Raw genomic sequence first — 20,036 nt, 5'->3', positions numbered from 1 at the left:
CAACGGCGAATTGGAATCACAATGGATTGCCACCGGTGGCATTGGCTTTGACAATAAAGGCAACTCAATCATGAGATTCCTCAACCACTCAGCTTCCTTACTAGCTGAAGTAAGAGCTATAAACTCTGCTGCCATAGTGGAATCAGCGATGCAAGTTTGTTTCTTGGAAGACCATGAAATGGCACCTCCTCCAAACATAAATACCCAATCACTTACAGAAGAGTCATCCTCTTTGTAAGTGATCCAACTAGCATCCGAAAATCCTTCTAAAATCGAAGGAAATCCACTATAAGATAGACCATAGTCTAACGTACCCTTAAGGTACCTCAAGACCCTCCTTATTACAAACCAATGTTGTGCACCCGGGTTACTAGTAAATCTACTTAGTTTTCCCACAGCCAATGCAATATCCGGTCTTGTACTAGTCATGACATACATCAAAGATCCAATTATCCTTGAGTATTCCAATTGGGAAATTGTTTTTCCCGAATTCTTAACCAATTTGACATTTGGTTTCATGGGGGTATTCACGGGACACTTATCAAACATATTGAACCGTTTGATCATTTTCTCAATGTAATGAGATTGGCTTAACATAAGCCTTCCATTGTCCCTAATTATTTTGATGCCTAAAATGACATCCGCCTCCCCCAAATCCTTCATCTGAAAAGATGAGGATAAGAATTCCTTGGTCAATTCTACTTGTTGTAGACTTGTACCAAAGATAAGCATATCATCAACATATAGACAAATGATGACACCATGACCTTTGTCATCAAATTTGCTATATATACACTTATCAGCTTGATTCACCTTGATAAGCTCTTTCACTAGGCTATGCCTTAGTGAAATATGCCGAGACTTACCATTGTACACTTGACTATAAGCCTTTATCAACGGCGAATTGGAATCACAATGGATTGCCACCGGTGGCATTGGCTTTGACAATAAAGGCAACTCAATCATGAGATTCCTCAACCACTCAGCTTCCTTACTAGCTGAAGCAAGAGCTATAAACTCTGCTGCCATAGTGGAATCAGCGATGCAAGTTTGTTTCTTGGAAGACCATGAAATATATTAAGAAAAAACCAGATTAGTAATCTTTTTTTTATCATTGCCAACCCAAGAAGGAAACAGAGTTCTGTGGAGCAACCCTCCACTGACGGTCTTGCCCCTATAGTGATTAATGAATGTGGATGTGAGGTCAAGAAAGATTATAAGATTAGAGTTCTTGGTGAACCTTACACTCCTCCAAACATAAATACCCAACCACTTACAGAAGAGTCATCCTCTTTGTAAGTGATCCAACTAGCATCCAAAAATCCTTCTAAAATCGAAGGAAATCCACTATAAGATAGACCATAGTCTAACGTACCCTTAAGGTACCTCAAGACCCTCCTTATTACAAACCAATGTTGTGCACCCGGGTTATTAGTAAATCTACTTAGTTTTCCCACAGCCAATGCAATATCCGGTCTTGTACTAGTCATGACATACATCAAAGATCCAATTATCCTTGAGTATTCCAATTGGGAAATTGTTTTTCCCGAATTCTTAACCAATTTGACATTTGGTTCCATGGGGGTATTCACGGGACACTTATCAAACATATTGAACCGTTTGATCATTTTCTCAATGTAATGAGATTGGCTTAACATAAGCCTTCCATTGTCCCTAATTATTTTGATGCCTAAAATGACATCCGCCTCCCCCAAATCCTTCATCTGAAAAGATGAGGATAAGAATTCCTTGGTCAATTCTACTTGTTGTAGACTTGTACCAAAGATAAGCATATCATCAACATATATTCAAATGATGACACCATGACCTTTGTCATCAAATTTGCTATATATACACTTATCAGCTTGATTCACCTTGAATCCAAAAGACAAAATTGTGTCATCAAACTTCCGATGCCACTGTTTTGGTGCTTGTTTAAGTCCATACAAGGACTTAACCAATTTACACACCTTATCTTCTTGTCCTTCCAAAACAAACCCTTCGGGTTGTTTCATGTACACTTCTTCCTCTAGATCACCATAAAGGAATGCCGTTTTCACATCCATTTGATGGATTACTAGATTGTATACCGAAGCCATTGCAATTAATAACCTAATTGAGGTTATTCTTGCAACCGGTGCATAGGTGTCAAAATAATCAACACCATGCTTTTGCCTAAAGCCTTGGATAACCAATCTGGCTTTAAATTTCACTATGGAGCCATCCGGTCTCCTTTTCCTAGTGAAAATCCACTTGCAACCAAGAGGTTTGCAACCGGAAGGTAAATCCTCTAAGACCCAAGTGTTATTTCCCATGATGGAATCCATCTCATCATTTATAGCCTCTTTCCAAAATGCACTATCTTGGGAAGATATTGCTTCACTATAAGTCTTTGGGTCACTATCCACATTGAAACAATATGGATTAGTAGAACTAAGGACATCCCTAGATCCTTCAACCAAATAAATTATGAAGTCATCTAGAGGATTCCTAATTTTCCTTTCTCTAGTACTTCTCCTCAATTGAGGAGTTTCAACATTCTCATTATCGAATGCACTTTCATGAATTTCAAGTTGATCATCCAACTCTACTATCTCCCTATCATTGGCACTAATTTGTAGATCTTTCGGTCTACTCATTGATGAAAATCGATTTTCATCAAAAATTGCATCTCTTGACTCTATAACTGAATGAACAAATATATAGTCATTTTGTTCTATTACATAGAACCTATACGTTTTGCTATGCTCAGCATACCCTATAAATATGCAATCCAAGCCCCTTTCACCGAGCTTTCTTTTCTTGTTGCCGGGCACTCTTACGATTGCCCTACAACCCCAAACCTTGAGATACTTCAAGTTTGGCTTTCTTTTGTACCAAAGTTCATAAGGAGTAGATTCTTTTCCCTTTGTGGGAACTCGGTTAAGAATGTGACATGCTGTCAACATAGCTTCACCCCATAACCCTTCACTCAAACCTGAGTAAGATAACATAGAATTTACCATTTCTTCTAGGGTTCTGTTTTTCCTTTCAGCTACACCATTTGATTGTGGTGCACAACCAGCTGTAGTCTCATGAATTATACCCAAAGATTGGAAATAACTTGGATCATAGTATTCCCCTCCCTTATCAGTTCTAATTCTCTTAATAAATGAATCTACTTGCAATTCTACTTCCCTTTTGTAAATATCAAACTTGGTTAAAGCTTCATCTTTGGAATTCAAAAGATACACATAACAAAACCTAGAATAATCATCTATAAAAGTTACCATGTATCTTTTGTTCCCCAAAGAAGGCGTACTATGAAAATCACACAAGTCACTATGGATTAGTTCTAAAATGTTAGAACTTCTCTCAACTCTCTTAAATGGAGTTCTAGTGATCTTGTTCAACATGCAAGTAGAACACTTATTAGGAGAACTATCACAACATGAAATCAACTCTTGTTTGGACATAAACAACATTTTATTGTAATTAACATGTCCTAATCTAGAATGCCATAAATCAAACAAACTTAAATCAACATGATTAACATTGTCAACAACATTCAAACATAAATCATCATTACAAACATACTTGTTCTTTAATGAAAGCTTAAACAAACCATTTTCCAAGTAGCAACGACCTATAAACATTACACCCTTAGTAATTATGCATCTATTAGCTTCAAATACTAACTTATAGCCAAGACTATTCAGGGAAGGCCTAGATACAAGATTTCTACTAATTTTCGGAGCATACAACACATTCCTAAGAACTATTGCAGTTCCCGAACTAAACATAAGCTCAACTTGCCCTCTTCCAAGGACCTTGATGGTAGAGTTTTTCCCCATGTAGAGGTCTTCTCCATCAACAACCTTTTGAAAGGTTTTGAACCAATGCTTACTCTTGCACACGTGCCTTGACGCCCCCAAATCAATCCACCATGAGTCATCATCCTGCACAACTAAAATGTTAGGATCCGTTGCATTTAAATCCAAACCGGAATTAAATTCAACCTCATGAATTGGATTACCTTTGGTGGGTTGGTCCTTGCTAGTGCTAGCATGACCCTCCTTGGCTTTTTCCATCCTTTTCTTAAAGGAAAAAACAGTCCTTCTTGCGGTGTCCAAATTTACCGCATTCCCAACAAGCAAACTTTTTATTGTTTGCTTGCCTTTTGGACTTCCCTTTGGAAGAATTATCATTCTTCCTCTTGAAGCTAGTAGAGGCTTTACCCTTCCTTCATCTACCATATTCACGGTAGATGAGCTAGGATTTCCATCCTTAGCTCCCTCCATGGCACGAATCCCCTCTTCAATTTGAAGGTGGGTGGCCAAACCGGACAATGTCATGTCCTCTTTCTTATGTTTCAAATCATGTTTCACATTTTTCCAACTAGGGGGAAATTTATCAATTATGCTAGAAAAAACAAACAACTCATTCATAGCAATACCATGTTGTTCTAAGCTACCATAGATGTGTTGCAACTCATGAAATTGATCCATTATGGATCGACCATCAACAAATTTATAATTATTAAAATTACTAACCAAGAATTTCTTGCTTGAAGCGTCTTCCATCATGTATTTGCTCTCTAAGGACTCCCAAAGCTCCTTAGCCGATTCCACAATTTGGTAAACATCAAACAAGTCATCCTCCATCCCATTCAAGATGTGACCACGACAAATGAAATCGTCGTTGTCCCATTTCGATCTTTCCCGAACGGATTCCAAGGTCTCATTCTCATGTTCATTTGGCCTTGGAGTACTTATAACATAGGCAACATTAAGAGATGTAAGAAGAAAATACATCTTCTTCTTCCATCTCCTAAATTCAACACCATCAAACTTCTTGAGTTTGACGAAGTTAGTAGTAAATTCCTTCACACTAGACATACTGGACAATTCTAAGATTAATCCCTTTAGATTGTTAGGTTTACAGTGAGTTTCTAACAAGAATTCACTTATAATATCAAGAAATACTTAATAAAATGTGTGGGAAACAAAACCTAAAGAAATTATTACAAGACAAAGTAATGTAATTAAACAAACACAACAATGTGTTCCAATCAAGTATTATAATCTATGAAATTACAGAAATTTCAAAGGAAACACTAGTATGAAGACTTAAACACTTGCCTAAACTCCAAGCCGATTAACGAACACATGAACATGAGAATCGCAATGTCCCTTGAGACTATGATCTTGATACACTGTCAAAGGCGTATGAATACTTTCCTAAAGGGATTAATTTCCCCCACACGGTGCTTGGGTTGATCCGGAAATTCCCTTTGAGATACAATTGACAGCACTTTCCGTTCTTAGCACAAAGAATTGAAAACCGATGGATAATTCACAACAAAGACTAAAATCAAGAGGTTTTTCTCAAAATAGTTTGCAAGAAAATTTAGAGAAAATTGGAGAATTCTTGGGGAGAAGATGAAGATAATAATGTTATGTGTTCTGTTTTTTTGAAAAATACTCATTCCATATATAATAGAATCAACCGTCGAATAAACCGCAAAACAGCAAGAAGCGCGGGCGCGAGCGAAGAGGCGGGGCGCGCCACCTGCCCGCGCGGGCGCGCCACCAGCTCGCGCGGGCGCGCCTCCTTCTTTGCCTAAAATCTTCGAATTTCCAGAAACTCATCGCGGTTTATGCGCGGTTTTGTCGCGGGTCGCGCCTAACTGGCGCGAGCGCGATTCAGAAGCGCGAGCGCTCCTCCGACACTCTAAATTATCAACACAACTCTCCCGCAATGGAAGTAAAAAAGTGGTGGTTTCTCATACTTCACGTCAAAAATTTCCCCCGTTCCTCCCCGCAATTTCAGTTTCACCAATTTAACAAGAGGTTTTCTCACATCAACATTGACTCTAATCCGAATCGACTTGTCTATCCCCATCGCACCCGTGTTATCCAATTTGATGAAGGTACCAAGTTTATTCCCAATCTTTTCAACATTCGTGACATTAAGTCTACCTTTCAAAGGTAAATTATAAATTCTTACCCACATAGGAAGTTCAAAGAGTTAAATATCAGACGATTTGACTGCCTAATCAACTTCTCCCAGCAAAGGAGCATGGCGATCGAAATGCCATGGTTGCTTGTTCAAAACCCTTTGCTTATCTCTCCAATGGTGAAATTGGAACATGAATAAGTTCTTTCCTATGGTACTTATTTCAACTCCGTGCTTCGGTTGCCAAACCCTCTTCATAGTGTTAATGAAGGCGTTTGCATTGATATGTTTGTTAGCTTAGTCCATAGTCTTCCAATCAACCCTAGTTCCAACCGTGCTTCATCATCCTCCACTCCTTCCTCTTCACGAACAATCGCCTCATCCTCCCCTTCCTTTATAGGTTGCTCTTTTTCACAAACCCCACCCCTTCTCTACTTATTATAGTATTTTTTAATTGATTTTTCGCCATTAGATCAAAACAACACAATCGAACAGAACAAATTAAAGGGACCTATAGAAGAAAACACTCAAACTCGAAGGGAATCGAGTAACAGACCTTCAAAGGAAAGGAAACCCTAGACAAACCCTCCCAAGGAGAAACCTAGAGGGAACTTGATTTTTTTTTTTTTTTTATGTTACCAAATTTTTACACCTCTCCGACAGTTTTCATTGACTTTGCTTTTTTTACTTTTTTTTTTCCTAAAACAAAATTAACTTTGCCTTTTTTCCTCAAAAAAAATTAACTTTAACTTTTAATGGCTAAGCCCACTTACTATCGTTTAGGCCTTTCTCTTCCATCTACCTTTTATATCCTTCATCCCCATAAGCGAATTATCAAGAAAAAACCCAATTATTATAGAAATCTCCCTTATATTCATGGGTTATGGAAACGAGATCAAAAGTATCAGGTTTTTTCTAAAAATTTATCAGTTTATGCTGTAAGTGTGATTGTATATTTGTATTGTTATCGTATAATGAATTAATATTTTTTTTTTTGATGAATTAATTTAAGTATCCACTCTTTCAGGTATTAAGAATCAAGAGGTTTCGTCTCCTCCGACATTATATGATTTCATTCGCAAACTATTATGATCTAGGATACCATTGGCAATTGCAGTGGGAAAGGCACAAATGCTTCACCAATTTACCATTAAAAGCGTATTTCGAGAAAGTGTTGGAGATTTCATGTTGGGTATCAAGTGGCCCAAATCCTTGAGAAGCCCAAAAGCATTCTTATGCTTCTAAGGTAAAGGTGGGCACGGGTCGGGTTGGCCTGCGGACGGCACGACCCGTCAGCTGGCCCGACCTGGCATGGTGGTCGCTTGGCGTACCGTGCCACGGACAGCAGTTGCAATTTTCCAGCACGGCACGGCACGAGCCCGCCCCCCACCAGACACGCCCTGTTTATATATATACATATATATATATATGTATGTATGTATACTAAACTTAATTTATTTTTTTAAAAAATATATTCATTTTTTTTTAAAAAAAAAGAACAAAGTCGAAGCTTAAACGTGTCAGGCACGTGGGCTGGCCCGGCACGGCACGCCCGACACGTGGGTCGTGCCGTAGGCTTGCCTAGTGGAAATGGAGGCACGGCCTGCGAGACATTTTTTAATACGCAAAAAAAGGCGTTTACGTGTTTTTTTTTTTCCAAAATTTGAGCTCAATTTGGATTCTTAAGGGTCAAATAGCCCCCAAAACCTTCAACGGAACAAATTCCAACACGCAAATCGATAAAAAATATTATTAAGTGGAGAGTGGGCCCCACTAACAGAATTTGTTAACAGCGAGATAACGACAAGGTTACCGTATAGAAAGTAATTGTATTTTGGGGTTATAGTTGAATTTCTCAAAAAGGAGGGGCACATCGGGGAAAACGAAAAGTTAGAGGGTTACTATATAGAAAAACCCTAGAGGTGATCAACATTGGCCTGGCCCGATCCGACCCAAAAATAGAGCGGGTTTGGCCAAGCCTAAAAAAAACATCTTTAGTTAAATATCCTAACCGACCCAAAAAAGCCCGAAAAGCCCGCTATTTTTTACGGATTTGGGCATGAGAAATTATGTTAAAACCTAGCCCGGCCCGATTTTTTACCACCTCTAAAAAAACCCTTAATAATAAAACATTTACTCGCAGTTGACATTGAGAGGCCCGCTACTAAACAAGTAAATTGCAAATTCTTAATTTTCTGGATTTTTTACCAAATTGAGCTTAACACATAAACTATTTACCAAACTAGACACCTGGCCAAACTATTTACCAAACTAAGCTTTTGAGGTAAAACGCTGACTCGGTTACCCCTTTATTTTTTTTTATTTTTTTTAAATTTCGTATTTTATGAAATACAAAGTAGATAGAAAAAATAACTGAAAATACCAAAAACGCTGCCTCAGTCAGTGTTTCATTAATACTACAAAAACCCTGCTTGAGGCAGCATTTATCCCTGTTATATTGAAAAAAAAAATCGCGAAACATATTATTCACTCTCATCATCAAAACTCAAACTCTCTCTCACACTCTTCATCAACGGTCAATCCCAAGCTGTCGTCGCCGCCGCCTACTGCCGTCGCCGCCTGCTGCCGCCGCGCCTCTCCTCTTCCTTTTAATCACATTGTTGGTACTTCTCACTCATTGGTTTTTAAAATCTAAAAACCTTGGATAGTTTGATAATTATATACTACATTGTTTTAATTTGATAATGTGTTGATTATTCTAAGTTAGTTTGATGTAAATTGATAATTCTAAGTTAGTTTGTTGTAATTTGATAATAGTTTAGTATGAAAGCCCTAAATTGATGTTAGTTTAGCATGAAAGTTTTTGATGAAATTGTGGAAATTTTTGATAAAATTGTTGAAAATGTTGATGAAATTTGTTGATAATGTTGATGAAATTGTTGTTCTAATTTTATAAAGTAGCCTACATTGTTGTTTAATTATGGAAAATATGTTATGTAGAATATGTTGGTTGTTATAGTGTGAATTGTTGGTTGTGTACTTTGTTTTGGTTGTTATGTGAATTGGAACAATGTTGGTTAATTATGTTTATAGTGTGAATATGTTGGTTATAATGTGAATATCTAGGTTGTTATAGTGCGAATTGCTGAACATTGCAATTAAGATGTGTTTTTGGTTGTTATGTAGAATATGGTTGCACAAAACGCAGCTTTGTTATGCCGGTGGGGGGGGGGGGTGAATTTGTGTCTGATGAACCGAATGTCCAGTATAGTGGTGGAAATATGGAACCATTGCCACTTGGACCGGACATGACTTTCAACGATATGATGAACGAGGTTCATAGCATTGTTGGCTTAAACCCAATGAATGTACAACTTAACATTCAAATGAGGTTTGAGACTAATAATGCGGTTCAAGTGTTAACTTGTTCTCACGATAGACATTTGAAAGCTTTGAGGAGCGCTGTTTTAATGAGGGGTTATCCACAGGAGATATATGTAGAAATAGTGCCTACATGTACTCAACAAAGTACTCGGCCAGATCAACAAGCTACATATATTTCCGGATACACAGAGTCCTTCCGAATGCCCTCACAAGACATTCCATCAACTCAATATGGGATGGGATCCTTCAGTAGACTGCTTCATGACGATCAGTTTCAGTCTTGGACAACGTTTTATACCCTGGTTTTTGTAAAAAAAAAATAATTCAATGAGTAAAACGTAGTTTGAGACAGCGTTTTACCTGTTGACTTTTTTTTTTTCAATTTCGTAATTTTTGATTTTAAAATAAAATTAAAAAAAAAATTACACTAAAAACGCTGACTGTTTTTTTAAATTCTTAATTTCTGATTTTTTTTAGGATTAATTCTGTTTTTTAATCCCAACTTTCACCAATTTATTTTTATTAATCCCAAATTTGGATTATTCCTCAATAATCCCAACTTTAAGGTGGGTTATCATTCTTCAATCCCAAAAACCGGTAATCTATGAATGGGTAAAAAATATTTTAAAAAAATTATTTGACACGTGTCACATGTTAATTGCTTCAAAAAATTAAAATTAATAAATAAAATCAAATAAATTAAGAAAAAACAAAAAAAATCTTTTTCTTTTTTTTCTTTTTTTTTTAATTTTTTTTTCTATTTATTTCTTTTTAAAAAAGTAAATTAAAATAAATAAAATAAAATAAAATAAAATCAAAATAAAATAAAAAAATCAAGAGAAAGGAAAAAAAATAAAAGGAATTTCTGTTTTTCTTCTTTTTTAAAAAATAAATTAAAATAAATAAAATAAAATAAAAATAAAATCAAAAAAATCAAGAGAAAGGAAAAAAAGGGAATTTTTTCTGTTTTTTTCTTTCTTTTAAAAAAAATTGATTCAGTAAAAAAAATATGGACCACTCACGTGCGACACATGTCATATGTTAATTACGTCAAAAAATTAAAATAAATAAATTAAATTAAATAAATTAAGAAAAAAACAAAACAAACTCCTTTTTCTTATTTTAAATTTTTTTTCTATTTTTTTCTTTTTTAAAAAAAAAATAAAAAAAGAAATTTGGTTCAGTAAAAAAAAAATTACAAAAAAAGAATTTCGTTCAATTAAAAAAAAATAAAATAAAATTGGACCACTCACGTGGTGACACGTGTCCAACAACCTATAATAGAAGGTTGTTGACTTTTGTTGACCGGTTTGGGTATGAAGAATGATAACCCACCTTAAAGTTGGGATTATTGAGGAATAATCCAAAGTTGGGATTAATATAAATAAATTGGTGAAAGTTGGGATTATAAACGTGCATTGCAAAGGTTGTTAACCTAGTTTTATAACATGCCATGGTAATAAAGAAAATAGTAATACAGAAAATGTATGCGACATTTATGTGCAATCATCCTATCTCATGTCTTATCAATTAATTAATTATAATCACACCACAAAAAAAAAAAAAAAAAAAAGAAAAAAAAAAAAACCCCATCAACATAGTGCATCATAAGAACAACCCTTATAAAGAATCTAGTAATTTTATGAAAATCATGTATAATACACATGCTCATGTCATATTAAAATAATTGAAAGTAGACTATTTTAGATAGAAGTTTATATTTTTTGAAAATAAAAATAAAAAATTAATGAGTTACAAAAAAAAAAATCTGCAAAGGTAATTTTCTATTTTCCTACAGTAGAAAGGAAAAAGAGGCTAGTGAAAAGGTCACAAACCCTTTTACAACACACTTTGTTAAAGCAGCACCAAAGTTGTGAGAACTCAGGCCTCAGGATGATGATTTCTTCCAAAGCTTCTTCTTCCTTCTTTAATGGTGGTAAGTCTCTTTCCGCTTCTTTTCTTTCCCATTTTCGACTTTTCTCTTCTTCCCAAGATCGTCAATTGTTTCTAAATTCAGTTACTGAACAATCCAATTTAGGGTTTTCCGATCTTAAATCCCCCCTTTTTCTATATAATCAAATGATTAATTTGCGCCCTCTTCCGTCTGTTATCTATTTTAATCAGCTTTTTACTGCTATTGTCAAATTGAAGCGCTTTAATCCACATTCCACCATTATCTCTCTCTTCAGGCAGCTTGAATTATATGGTATTAAACCCAATATGCATTCTGTTGGTATTCTTGCCAATTGCTACTGTCATTTGGGCAGAGTTGATTTTGGCTTCTCTCTCCTTGCTAAAAGACTTAAGCTTGGTTATTCCCTTGATTCTGTCATCTTTAATACCTTAATTAACGGCTATGTTCACTGTGATAAGCTACCCCAAGCTGCTTCTTTGTTGAATAAAATTATCAAGCTTAATTATGTATAATACTATTGTCAAAGGCCTTTGTAGGATTGGCGACAATGCGTCTGCTCTCGCTTTTCTTAAGAAAATACAATCTGGATCTCATTTTAAGCCTGACATTGTTTTATACAGCACTATCATCGATAGTCTTTGCAAGGACAGGTTGTTACAAGAGGCCCTAGACCTGTTCTCCTCCATGAAATCTTAGGGCATTAAACCCGATGTTGTCACCTATAATTCCTTGGTTCGAGGCCTCTACAATTCTGGCTCTGGGGATGAGGCTCAGCGTGTGTTGACTGAGATGTTAGAGAGCAACATTGCACCAAATGTTAAGACCTACAGCATGCTGGTTGACATGTTTTGTAAAGATGGCTGTGTTGATCAAGCTCAGTCCCTTATAAAGCACATGACTGAGAGAGGTGTGCCTCCAAACATCATTACTTACAGTGCATTACTTGATGGTTATTGTTTGCGTGGTCAGATGGAAGATGCAGAGAACCTACTTCATCTCATGGCTGAAAATGGTTGTGAGCCTAACCTTGTAAGTTTCAGCACTATGATTAATGGATATTGCAAGGCTAATAACATTATAGGCTAATAAGTTCCTAAAACTTGTTGGCGACTCTTTTGCTCTATCTTCTTCCCTTTTGGACGCCACCGTACTTTAGTGTATGATCACAGTGGGGTTCAAGCTAGTGGGATTAAAGCTTGAAATTATTCCCTACACTACCCTTTTAAGATTAATGCATAAGATAAGAATATCTTCTCACAATCTTAGTCCATGGCACCTTCTAGATGTACGAAAATTAGAGTAAAGAATAGTATCTTTACTGCTTTGAACAGTACCCAGGTGAAAAAAAATTAGGTCAGCTTTAACACCTATGATTTAGCTATAACTACCCACTTCCTCCTTCTTTATTCTTCATTACTTCATTCTATGTTATTCCATTCTCTTTAGAGGTATATTCTTCTTTTTTTTTTCAGTTCATTTAGTCTATTTGTCTAACACAAAAATTGATGACTTGCATTCACAAATTCTAAGCTAATAATTATCACAGCAGAATTTAAGCTTACTAATCAGATTATATGTTAAAGGAACCATATACTTTTTATATTATTCAATCTCCTCTAACTATTATCTATTTTTGGTGCACTTGTAATTTATAGTTCTACTAATACATCAATTACATTTGATCTCACATTTTTGTAAAAAAAAAGAAAAAAAAAAACAGATCGGTTATAGTTTATAAAATTAGATTTATTTTTTCCTAATATTTTTAGAGATTTATTACATTATTCTGTTATAGTTGTTGTTGTTGTTATCAAAGACTTATATTTATTGTTATGTATATTTGTTGTACACAATTTATTTTAGAAATTTGTGCTTGCTATTTATACAAAAAAGTTTGCTGGAGAAAATAAAATTATTACAACCTTTTTTGCTGATAATAATAAATGTTTATATGTATCCTTTTTTATATATTCTTCCTTGCACATATTTAAATGCTTGATTTAAGCAAATTTATATATGCTTGATTTAAGCAAATTTATTAAACATATAATAAATGTTTATATGTATCCTTTTTAGCATGATCTTCCAGAAATTATAGGCTTCATGCAGCAGGTGAATTCAAATGATCTCTCCCTTTTTATGTGAATTTTCGTCTATCAATGTAGTCTACATGTTTGTACCAATGATGCGTAGTTGTAATTCGTATACATTGGCGTAGTTTCTTAGCAAATCGTTTTAAAGACATTGATGATGAATTACAGATACCATTCAATGCTATAGTAAATTGTTATATCAGTATTCTTATTTAATGAAAAGGTGAAGCTTTCATTGCATTAGACTACAAATGTGCTATATGGTATTAAACCCAATATGCATTCTGTTGGTATTCTTGCCAATTGCTACTGTCATCTGGGCAGAGTTGATTTTGGCTTCTCTCTCCTTGCTAAAAGACTTAAGCTTGGATTTCCCCTTGATCGTGTCATCTTTAATACCTTAATTAACGGCCTGCAACCTGATGTTAAAACATACAATATAATGGTCAAAGGCTTCTGCAAGAAAGGGCTCATGAGTGAAGTTGCTCAAGTGTTGAGGATAATGGAGGAAGATGGTTGCCCCCCTAATGATCGAACCTATAATACAATCATCAGAGGTTTTATTCTCGGTAACGACTTATCTAATGCATTATACTATCGTGATATAATGGTTGGCAAGGGATTTAAAGCTGATGCAGCCACTTTCTCATTATTTGTTGGGCTCTTGTCATCTGAAAATTTAAGTGACTCGAAGAAGGACCTGCTTCAGAAGTTTATCAGTTAAGTTGCAGTTAAGATGTATGCAAAGCTTTTATAGTGCTCTTCCAAGTGTTGTATCTACGGAGTATCTGTTTGTATTTTTGTAAAACGAATGATGGTAGTACCACACCAATTTTGTCCTTCAGAAGAACCTGAAGGTAATTGGTAGCATAATTGAAAAGCTGTTGTGTTGTGAATTTTCTAAAGTTTGATGCTTCATTTATGTCTAAAATTATTTGCGTTAATTTTTCTTTAAGTTTAACTTATTAAAGTTGCACATGTCTTTCTTATCCACAACTGAAGCACTTGTGGAATATATGCCATGAAGTTTGTCCTCAGACTGAAGCTGTTTGTTATGTTGGTAAGAAAGAAGCATATTGCAATCCTTCATACATTTATGTAAATAAGAATACTTTTTCTTATGGTGCTGCTGGGTTATATACTGGAGAAGGGATGTGCCTGGCTGTTCAAATCCTGTTTCTGGGGCTACTTCATGCAAAATTGGGGTGAAGAATGGTGGGCTGGAAATGGATATCAGAAACTAATTCTTTTGATATTAATGATGATGATGAGGAGGCGTCAGAATTCGACGTCAATGAACTGGTGTCTAGATCATTTGGAGAGTCTGTCAGGAGATTGAGTGAGAAATCATTGAATAAGGAAGAAAGGTTTGGCCGCCAGCAGACTCCAAGTTACCTAAAGATGAAAAGTAAAGGGTTATGGCCTAAGGTTGATACATGTGCCTCTGAGAGAGAACAGGTAATGAAAATCCATGAAGAGAAACTTAAGATGAAGAAAAGGCACTACGAAGAAGAAGATTTGGAGAAGCAATTTGCTGCTGCTCTGAGATGTTTCTTGACTCAGATTTAGATGCTTCTTATCAACTTAGATGCAGAAATCGTAGAAGTAAAACTATATCTTGTCTGCATCCAGACACTTCAGGTTTTAATTATTGGTATGGTAAGTATATCTAAAGCTAAATGTATTTTGAGGAAAATAGATCACTTCCGACACCAATTTAGATGCTTCTCTTAAACTCTAAGATGCAGAAATCATAGAAGAAAACGATTTTTTTTTATCTGTATCCAGATGCCGCTTCATCTTTTGACATAGTATATTTTATACTTAGTAAATAATTCTTGTAGAAAATGCTTCAGGCCTTTAGCCTATATTCTCACCTGGCACATTATTTGAATGACAAGGCTTATTATTAACATAGAAATGTCCTATTTCTTGTAAAATGAATTGCTACTAACAAACTCAACTAAAGAACAATGTCTTTTCTGAGGCACATGTTTAAGACTTCCTCTGCTTTTTGAGAAATAACAAACTCCTTATTCCCTGATCAAGGAAGGAAATTCATTAAAAGCTTAAACTTTAACGTTGGTGAGCCCGCCCCGGTCTCACTCACTTGTAGGAAAGCGTTAGCTACACTGCTTTTTTGAATACTAGTTAGTTGCTCACCTTTTTGCCTTCATTGATGTGAGGATGAACTCTTAAGTCCCCCTTTCTTGGACATGGCTTGTATTTCGTCAATTAAATGGTTAAGATTAGAATATGAGGACCCGCCTTCAGCAATACTTCTCTTCGCTGCTTGTGATATATTATCCATTGATCTGCACAGTTCTTCCTTCTTCTCGTCCATTACCTCATTGATCATCTTCTCCACTATTGATCTATCACATGTATCCTTCATATCTAAGCCAATTCCCCAGACTTGACTGACAAACCTGCTGTTCACTTGCTGATCAGAAAAGTAAGGCCAACAAAGCATTGGCACCCCTGCTATTATGCTCTCTAGAGTTGAGTTCCACCCACTGTGGGTCAAAAACCCGCCAATGGCTCGGTGAGCTAAGACCTCATCTTGTGGGGCCCATTTCACCTTGTATCCTCTCTTCTTGGTTCCCTCCAAAAGGTCTTCTGGAATTGGACCATCTAGGCTACTTGCGATGATGTTAGGCCTTACTACCCACAGGAAGTACTTCTTACTCTGCACTAGACCAGCCCAAAGTTCCATGAGTTGGTCAGCTGTGAAGGTAGTTGTGCTGCCAAAGCTTACGTAGATGACAGACTTGTCCGGCTTAAGGTCCAACCATGATGTGCAACTTTTATCCACTTCCCACAGGCTACTAGATGAATTGTTGGACAGTGGTGTTTCCTCCTTGCCAAGTCTATATTTTAGGTGTGCATGTAGTGGTCCGATGGGGTAAACCTGTGAGCATTGTGATCGGATTTGAGACAGAATTGGACCCTCCAAGTCCTCAAATGTATTGAGAATGAGAAACTGGGCCTGCTTGGTTTGTTGTACCTCTCTCATAAAATATTGTCTAAGATCGTCACAGGAGGACTTGTCTTTGCCTCGGCAGAAGCTGGGAAGATCACGGTAGCGAAGAAAGCTTTCCATCCCTAGTACATTACATACTATCCGATCCATTTCTTCATTCTCTGTCATGGAAAGAAAACAAAGGCAGGAGTTACCAGCAGATAATTTTACAAAATTAAAAACCTGGTAATATATGGTTGTGCTTTATGACGAAATTCCAACTCTCTATCATGCTAAAACCTGATCTTCTTTATGTTTGGTGTCTTAGTTTTAGTTCTTCTAGAATGGTGACCCTTTCATGGCTTCATTGTACTGATTTAAACTCCGCTCTTTTTCTTATTCTGCATTTCTGCTTAACAATAGGTGACTCGAAATTATTGGATATGAATAACATTTCATACTTTAAGTTTGTTACTGTATTTTGTTCAGGAAGTTTGTAAGTTTCCCAGCTAGCCACATAGCTTATACATGTTGGTATTCTGATTCCTGAGTTTTTTCATAATAAATTAATAACCAAGAGTAATTACCAATACCTGAGTAATGAAGCTTCTGCACATAAGCATACTTGTTTCCTGTCAGTATTAATGCATACATATCTGCCTGTCAAGACATAGTTGCAGCATTTCATTTAAACCGAATTGAACCTATATAATGTGATACAATCACTATTGAACACCTGAACACTCTTGTCAGTCTTGTGTATGGTATTATAAGGTGTTGATTATGTTTGGCAAAGCTCATTTACTCAAGGCTTAAACCCGAGCTTGTGAGCTTTATTTACCTTGTGAATTGTGCTTCTTGCCTTTCTTAGTGTGCTTCTCTTGTGAGCTCTTCTGGTTAATTGCTGGCTTATTATCACCTTAATTAGTACTCCGTAGTTAAAAGTCTGTTAAGGCACCAAACAAATCATCTGATTCTTATGTGAAACTTCTTATTCCTGTATTATTTGGCTTAATAAACTAATGGGACGTATTTAGAAGGGATTTGAAAGGACAGAGGATACATTTTTAAGGGAATTGCCTGCTCATTCCTGCCACCCCTTATATCAAATTTCTGGATTTTTGGATCGGATATCCAATCCGTGCTCACCTCTACTCACTTGCCCTGGCCTTCACCCTTACCATTATCATCCTAAATCAAGTGTAAATGTGTTCATGATTATAGTTGCATTTAGACCTGGCAATTTTGACCCAAATCCGATGACCCGACCCATGACCTGAAATTGACCCGACCTGACCCATACCGGACTCGAAAATAGAGTTGACTCGATCCTGACCTGACCCGAAGTTGACCCGACCCAATATTGACCCGAAGTATTTAACCCGAACAGACCCGATACCCAAAATTGACCCAAACAGACCCGATACCCGAAAAGTCCTGAGCTAAAATTACCTTATAATTGAACTTAAAATGTCTTGTACCAAAAGTAACTCAAATTGTTCATCTTCTACCGTAGGTAAGCTCATAAACTGCATTGATAGTTTATATTATAACAATAACAAAATATATACTCCGTATAAAATTATTCATTTGAGCTTGACAACCCGACCAGATTTTGACCTGACCCGAATATGACCCAAACATATTTGAGCCGAAATTGACCCAACCTGAACATACCCGACTGAAGTTGACCCGAAGCCCGACCCGACTCATACCTGACCCGAATGTTAGCTGACCCGAAATGACCGACTCGAAAGCGACCCGATCCAGACCCGACCCGAATGACCCATTTTCCAGGTCTAGTTGCATTGGTATAGATAAGATTGAATATTTATAACACTAAAAGCTCTAAAAAGTCAAGAATATAGATATGCATATATACCTTTGAAAGGCACTTCTCCTGCTTCAATGAGCTGTGGAATACAGAAATAAGACCAATTACCACATGCACTGGAACACCTGAATGCAATAACTGGTACCTCAGCTTCTTTTGCTAGATCATAAGCAAAGCTCAACCACCCATCTATGATGAAACAGGTAACCTTATCTGTTTCTGTTGTTCCAAACAGAAGCTCTCTTATAAGGGGTTCAGCCCTTGGTGCCATCCCCTCAACCATCGCCTTCAAGATTTTCATGATATTGACATTACTAGCCTGTGGCCGAGGTCGGTTTTGGGGCGGCCAATCATCAGGTATCGTCTTAAACGTGAAACCCAGGTAGCGGGAAAAACGAGCTTCAATGTTGGTGTTTTGGGTGAGAAGTTGGTGGTTGTGGTTTGTATTCAGGAAAGTCACCTGAAGATGAGCAAGACAAAGAAGTTCAGCAAGGTGTAGCATAGGGGTTACATGGCCTTGTACAGGTAGTGGAAAGATGAGCACATGAGGTGTAGGAGAAGATTGGTGCTCCATTTTTGCCATCAGAATTTGGGCTTGGAATTCTGAGGTATAGCTGAGAAACTGATGCAAGCACTATAAGTATTGGCTAGAGGTATCAATTCAAGTACTCAGGTCGGGTTTGATGAGGTCGAATTGGGTACATCATTAATAATGTTAGGTTGGGTATTAAATTAATATTAACGTTATTAGCTGTTTTACAACTTTTAAAAAAATAAAATAAATGAACGTATTGCTTATTGTCTTATACTAGTGAACGTATTGCTTATTGTCTTATACTAGTTATTGTCTTATTGCTTATTGTATTAGTTTATAAATTATAAACTAATTTATATAAGTGATTATTTTTTTACAGCTGCAAATTGCAAGGCCACGACAAATATCCATTTACTGCTGATAATTAGATGTTTGCTTGGTTAATTACATTTAAATAAAATTCTGTTTAGTTAATTAGTTTATAAGTTTGTTAGGGGGAAGTGTATAGAAGGGAAGCTTGTAGAAGCATTTATTTAGATAAAGATGGAGACCCTTTTAAGGCTTTGTTAGACTGAATCTTTGTCACCATCAAGACTGCTCTTTTTCTTTATTCTGCTTAGCGCTTGATAAGCGTCTAGACATTATTGGATTTGAATACCATTTCATAATTACAGTTTATTACTGTATTTTATTTGAGGAAGTTCTTAATTTTCCCAGCTTAATGTATTGTACTTCCTGAGTTTTTAGTTACTCAACCTGTACACGAGTAATGATGATTTTTGCGCATAAACATAATTTATTTCATGTTTGTGTCTATGCATGAAATAAATTATGTTTATGCGCATAGACTGGTGAAAGGGAAGGGAAGCAAATCGGAGAATATTAATTATTTTCCTTTCATTTATTATGCTTAGTACAGCATTCTTTAAATTGTTAGAAGGAGATCTTAAAGGTAATTGCTTGCTCACTCCTTTCATCCGTTCCCTTCCCTGTCCTTGACCCTTACCATTATCATACAAAATCATGTACATTTTGTTCATATTATAATTGGTATATGTATTTGTAACACTGAAAGCTCTTAAAAGTGAAAAACATAGATATGCATATATACCTTTGAAAGGTACTTCTCCTGCTTGAATGAGCTGCGGAATACAGAAATAAGTCCAATTACAACATGCACTGGAACACCTGAATGCAATAACTGGCACCTCAGCTTCGTTTGCTAGATCATAAGCAAAGCTCAACCACCCATCTATGATGAAACATGTAACCTTAGCTGTTTCTGTTGATCCAAACAGAAGCTCTCTCAAAAGGGGTTTAGCACTCGGTGCCACCCCCTCATTCACTGCATTCAAGAGGTCCATAACATTAGCCTGTGCCCGAGAGTGGTTTTGGGGCGGCCAACCTGATATCGT

General features: G+C 36.3%; 2 protein-coding genes across 3 annotated transcripts; one reads left to right on the top strand and one right to left on the bottom strand.

Moving 5' to 3' along the window:
• The first annotated feature begins 11,361 nt into the window (after positions 1 to 11,361).
• Positions 11,362 to 14,014, top strand: LOC110735872 (putative pentatricopeptide repeat-containing protein At1g12700, mitochondrial). The gene is made up of 4 exons (XM_021916050.1): positions 11,362 to 11,703; positions 11,894 to 12,226; positions 13,274 to 13,309; positions 13,535 to 14,014. The coding sequence occupies exons 1-4, from the start codon at positions 11,362 to 11,364 to the stop codon at positions 14,012 to 14,014; spliced, it is 1,191 nt and encodes a 396-aa protein (XP_021771742.1).
• Positions 14,015 to 15,089: 1,075 nt separating this feature from the next.
• Positions 15,090 to 18,893, bottom strand: LOC110736705 (7-deoxyloganetic acid glucosyltransferase-like). 2 transcript variants are annotated; one of them, XM_021917006.1, is made up of 3 exons: positions 18,135 to 18,893; positions 15,454 to 16,434; positions 15,090 to 15,330 (listed from the first exon to the last, which is right to left on the bottom strand). In XM_021917006.1, the coding sequence occupies exons 1-2, from the start codon at positions 18,667 to 18,669 to the stop codon at positions 15,464 to 15,466; spliced, it is 1,506 nt and encodes a 501-aa protein (XP_021772698.1). In that variant the 5' UTR covers positions 18,670 to 18,893; the 3' UTR covers positions 15,090 to 15,330; positions 15,454 to 15,463. The 2 variants fall into 2 exon arrangements, with proteins under 2 accessions (XP_021772698.1, XP_021772697.1); XM_021917005.1 differs by having other exon boundaries at positions 15,090 to 16,434; positions 18,135 to 18,892.
• Between the last annotated feature and the right edge of the window lie 1,143 nt (positions 18,894 to 20,036).

This window comes from Chenopodium quinoa, unplaced genomic scaffold (genome assembly GCF_001683475.1).
Source record: "Chenopodium quinoa cultivar QQ74 unplaced genomic scaffold, ASM168347v1, whole genome shotgun sequence".
Lineage (NCBI taxonomy): Eukaryota > Viridiplantae > Streptophyta > Magnoliopsida > Caryophyllales > Amaranthaceae > Chenopodium > Chenopodium quinoa.
Note: the sequence above shows the minus strand (reverse complement) of the source record. Positions and strands in the feature narration are given on the sequence as shown.

Bases quoted from the DNA above. Each gene is read 5' to 3' on its own strand.
- LOC110736705 (XM_021917006.1), bottom strand. From the start codon at position 18,669: ATGGCAAAAATGGAGCACCAATCTTCTCCTACACCTCATGTGCTCATC. The intron at 16,435-18,134 runs GTATATATGCAT...TTTCCATGACAG, and splicing joins AGGAGAAGTGCCTTTCAAAG to AGAATGAAGAAATGGATCGG.
- LOC110735872 (XM_021916050.1), top strand. From the start codon at position 11,362: ATGATTAATTTGCGCCCTCTTCCGTCTGTTATCTATTTTAATCAGCTT. The intron at 12,227-13,273 runs GTAAGTTTCAGC...TATCCTTTTTAG, and splicing joins ATGGTTGTGAGCCTAACCTT to CATGATCTTCCAGAAATTAT. The intron at 13,310-13,534 runs GTGAATTCAAAT...TCATTGCATTAG, and splicing joins TTATAGGCTTCATGCAGCAG to ACTACAAATGTGCTATATGG.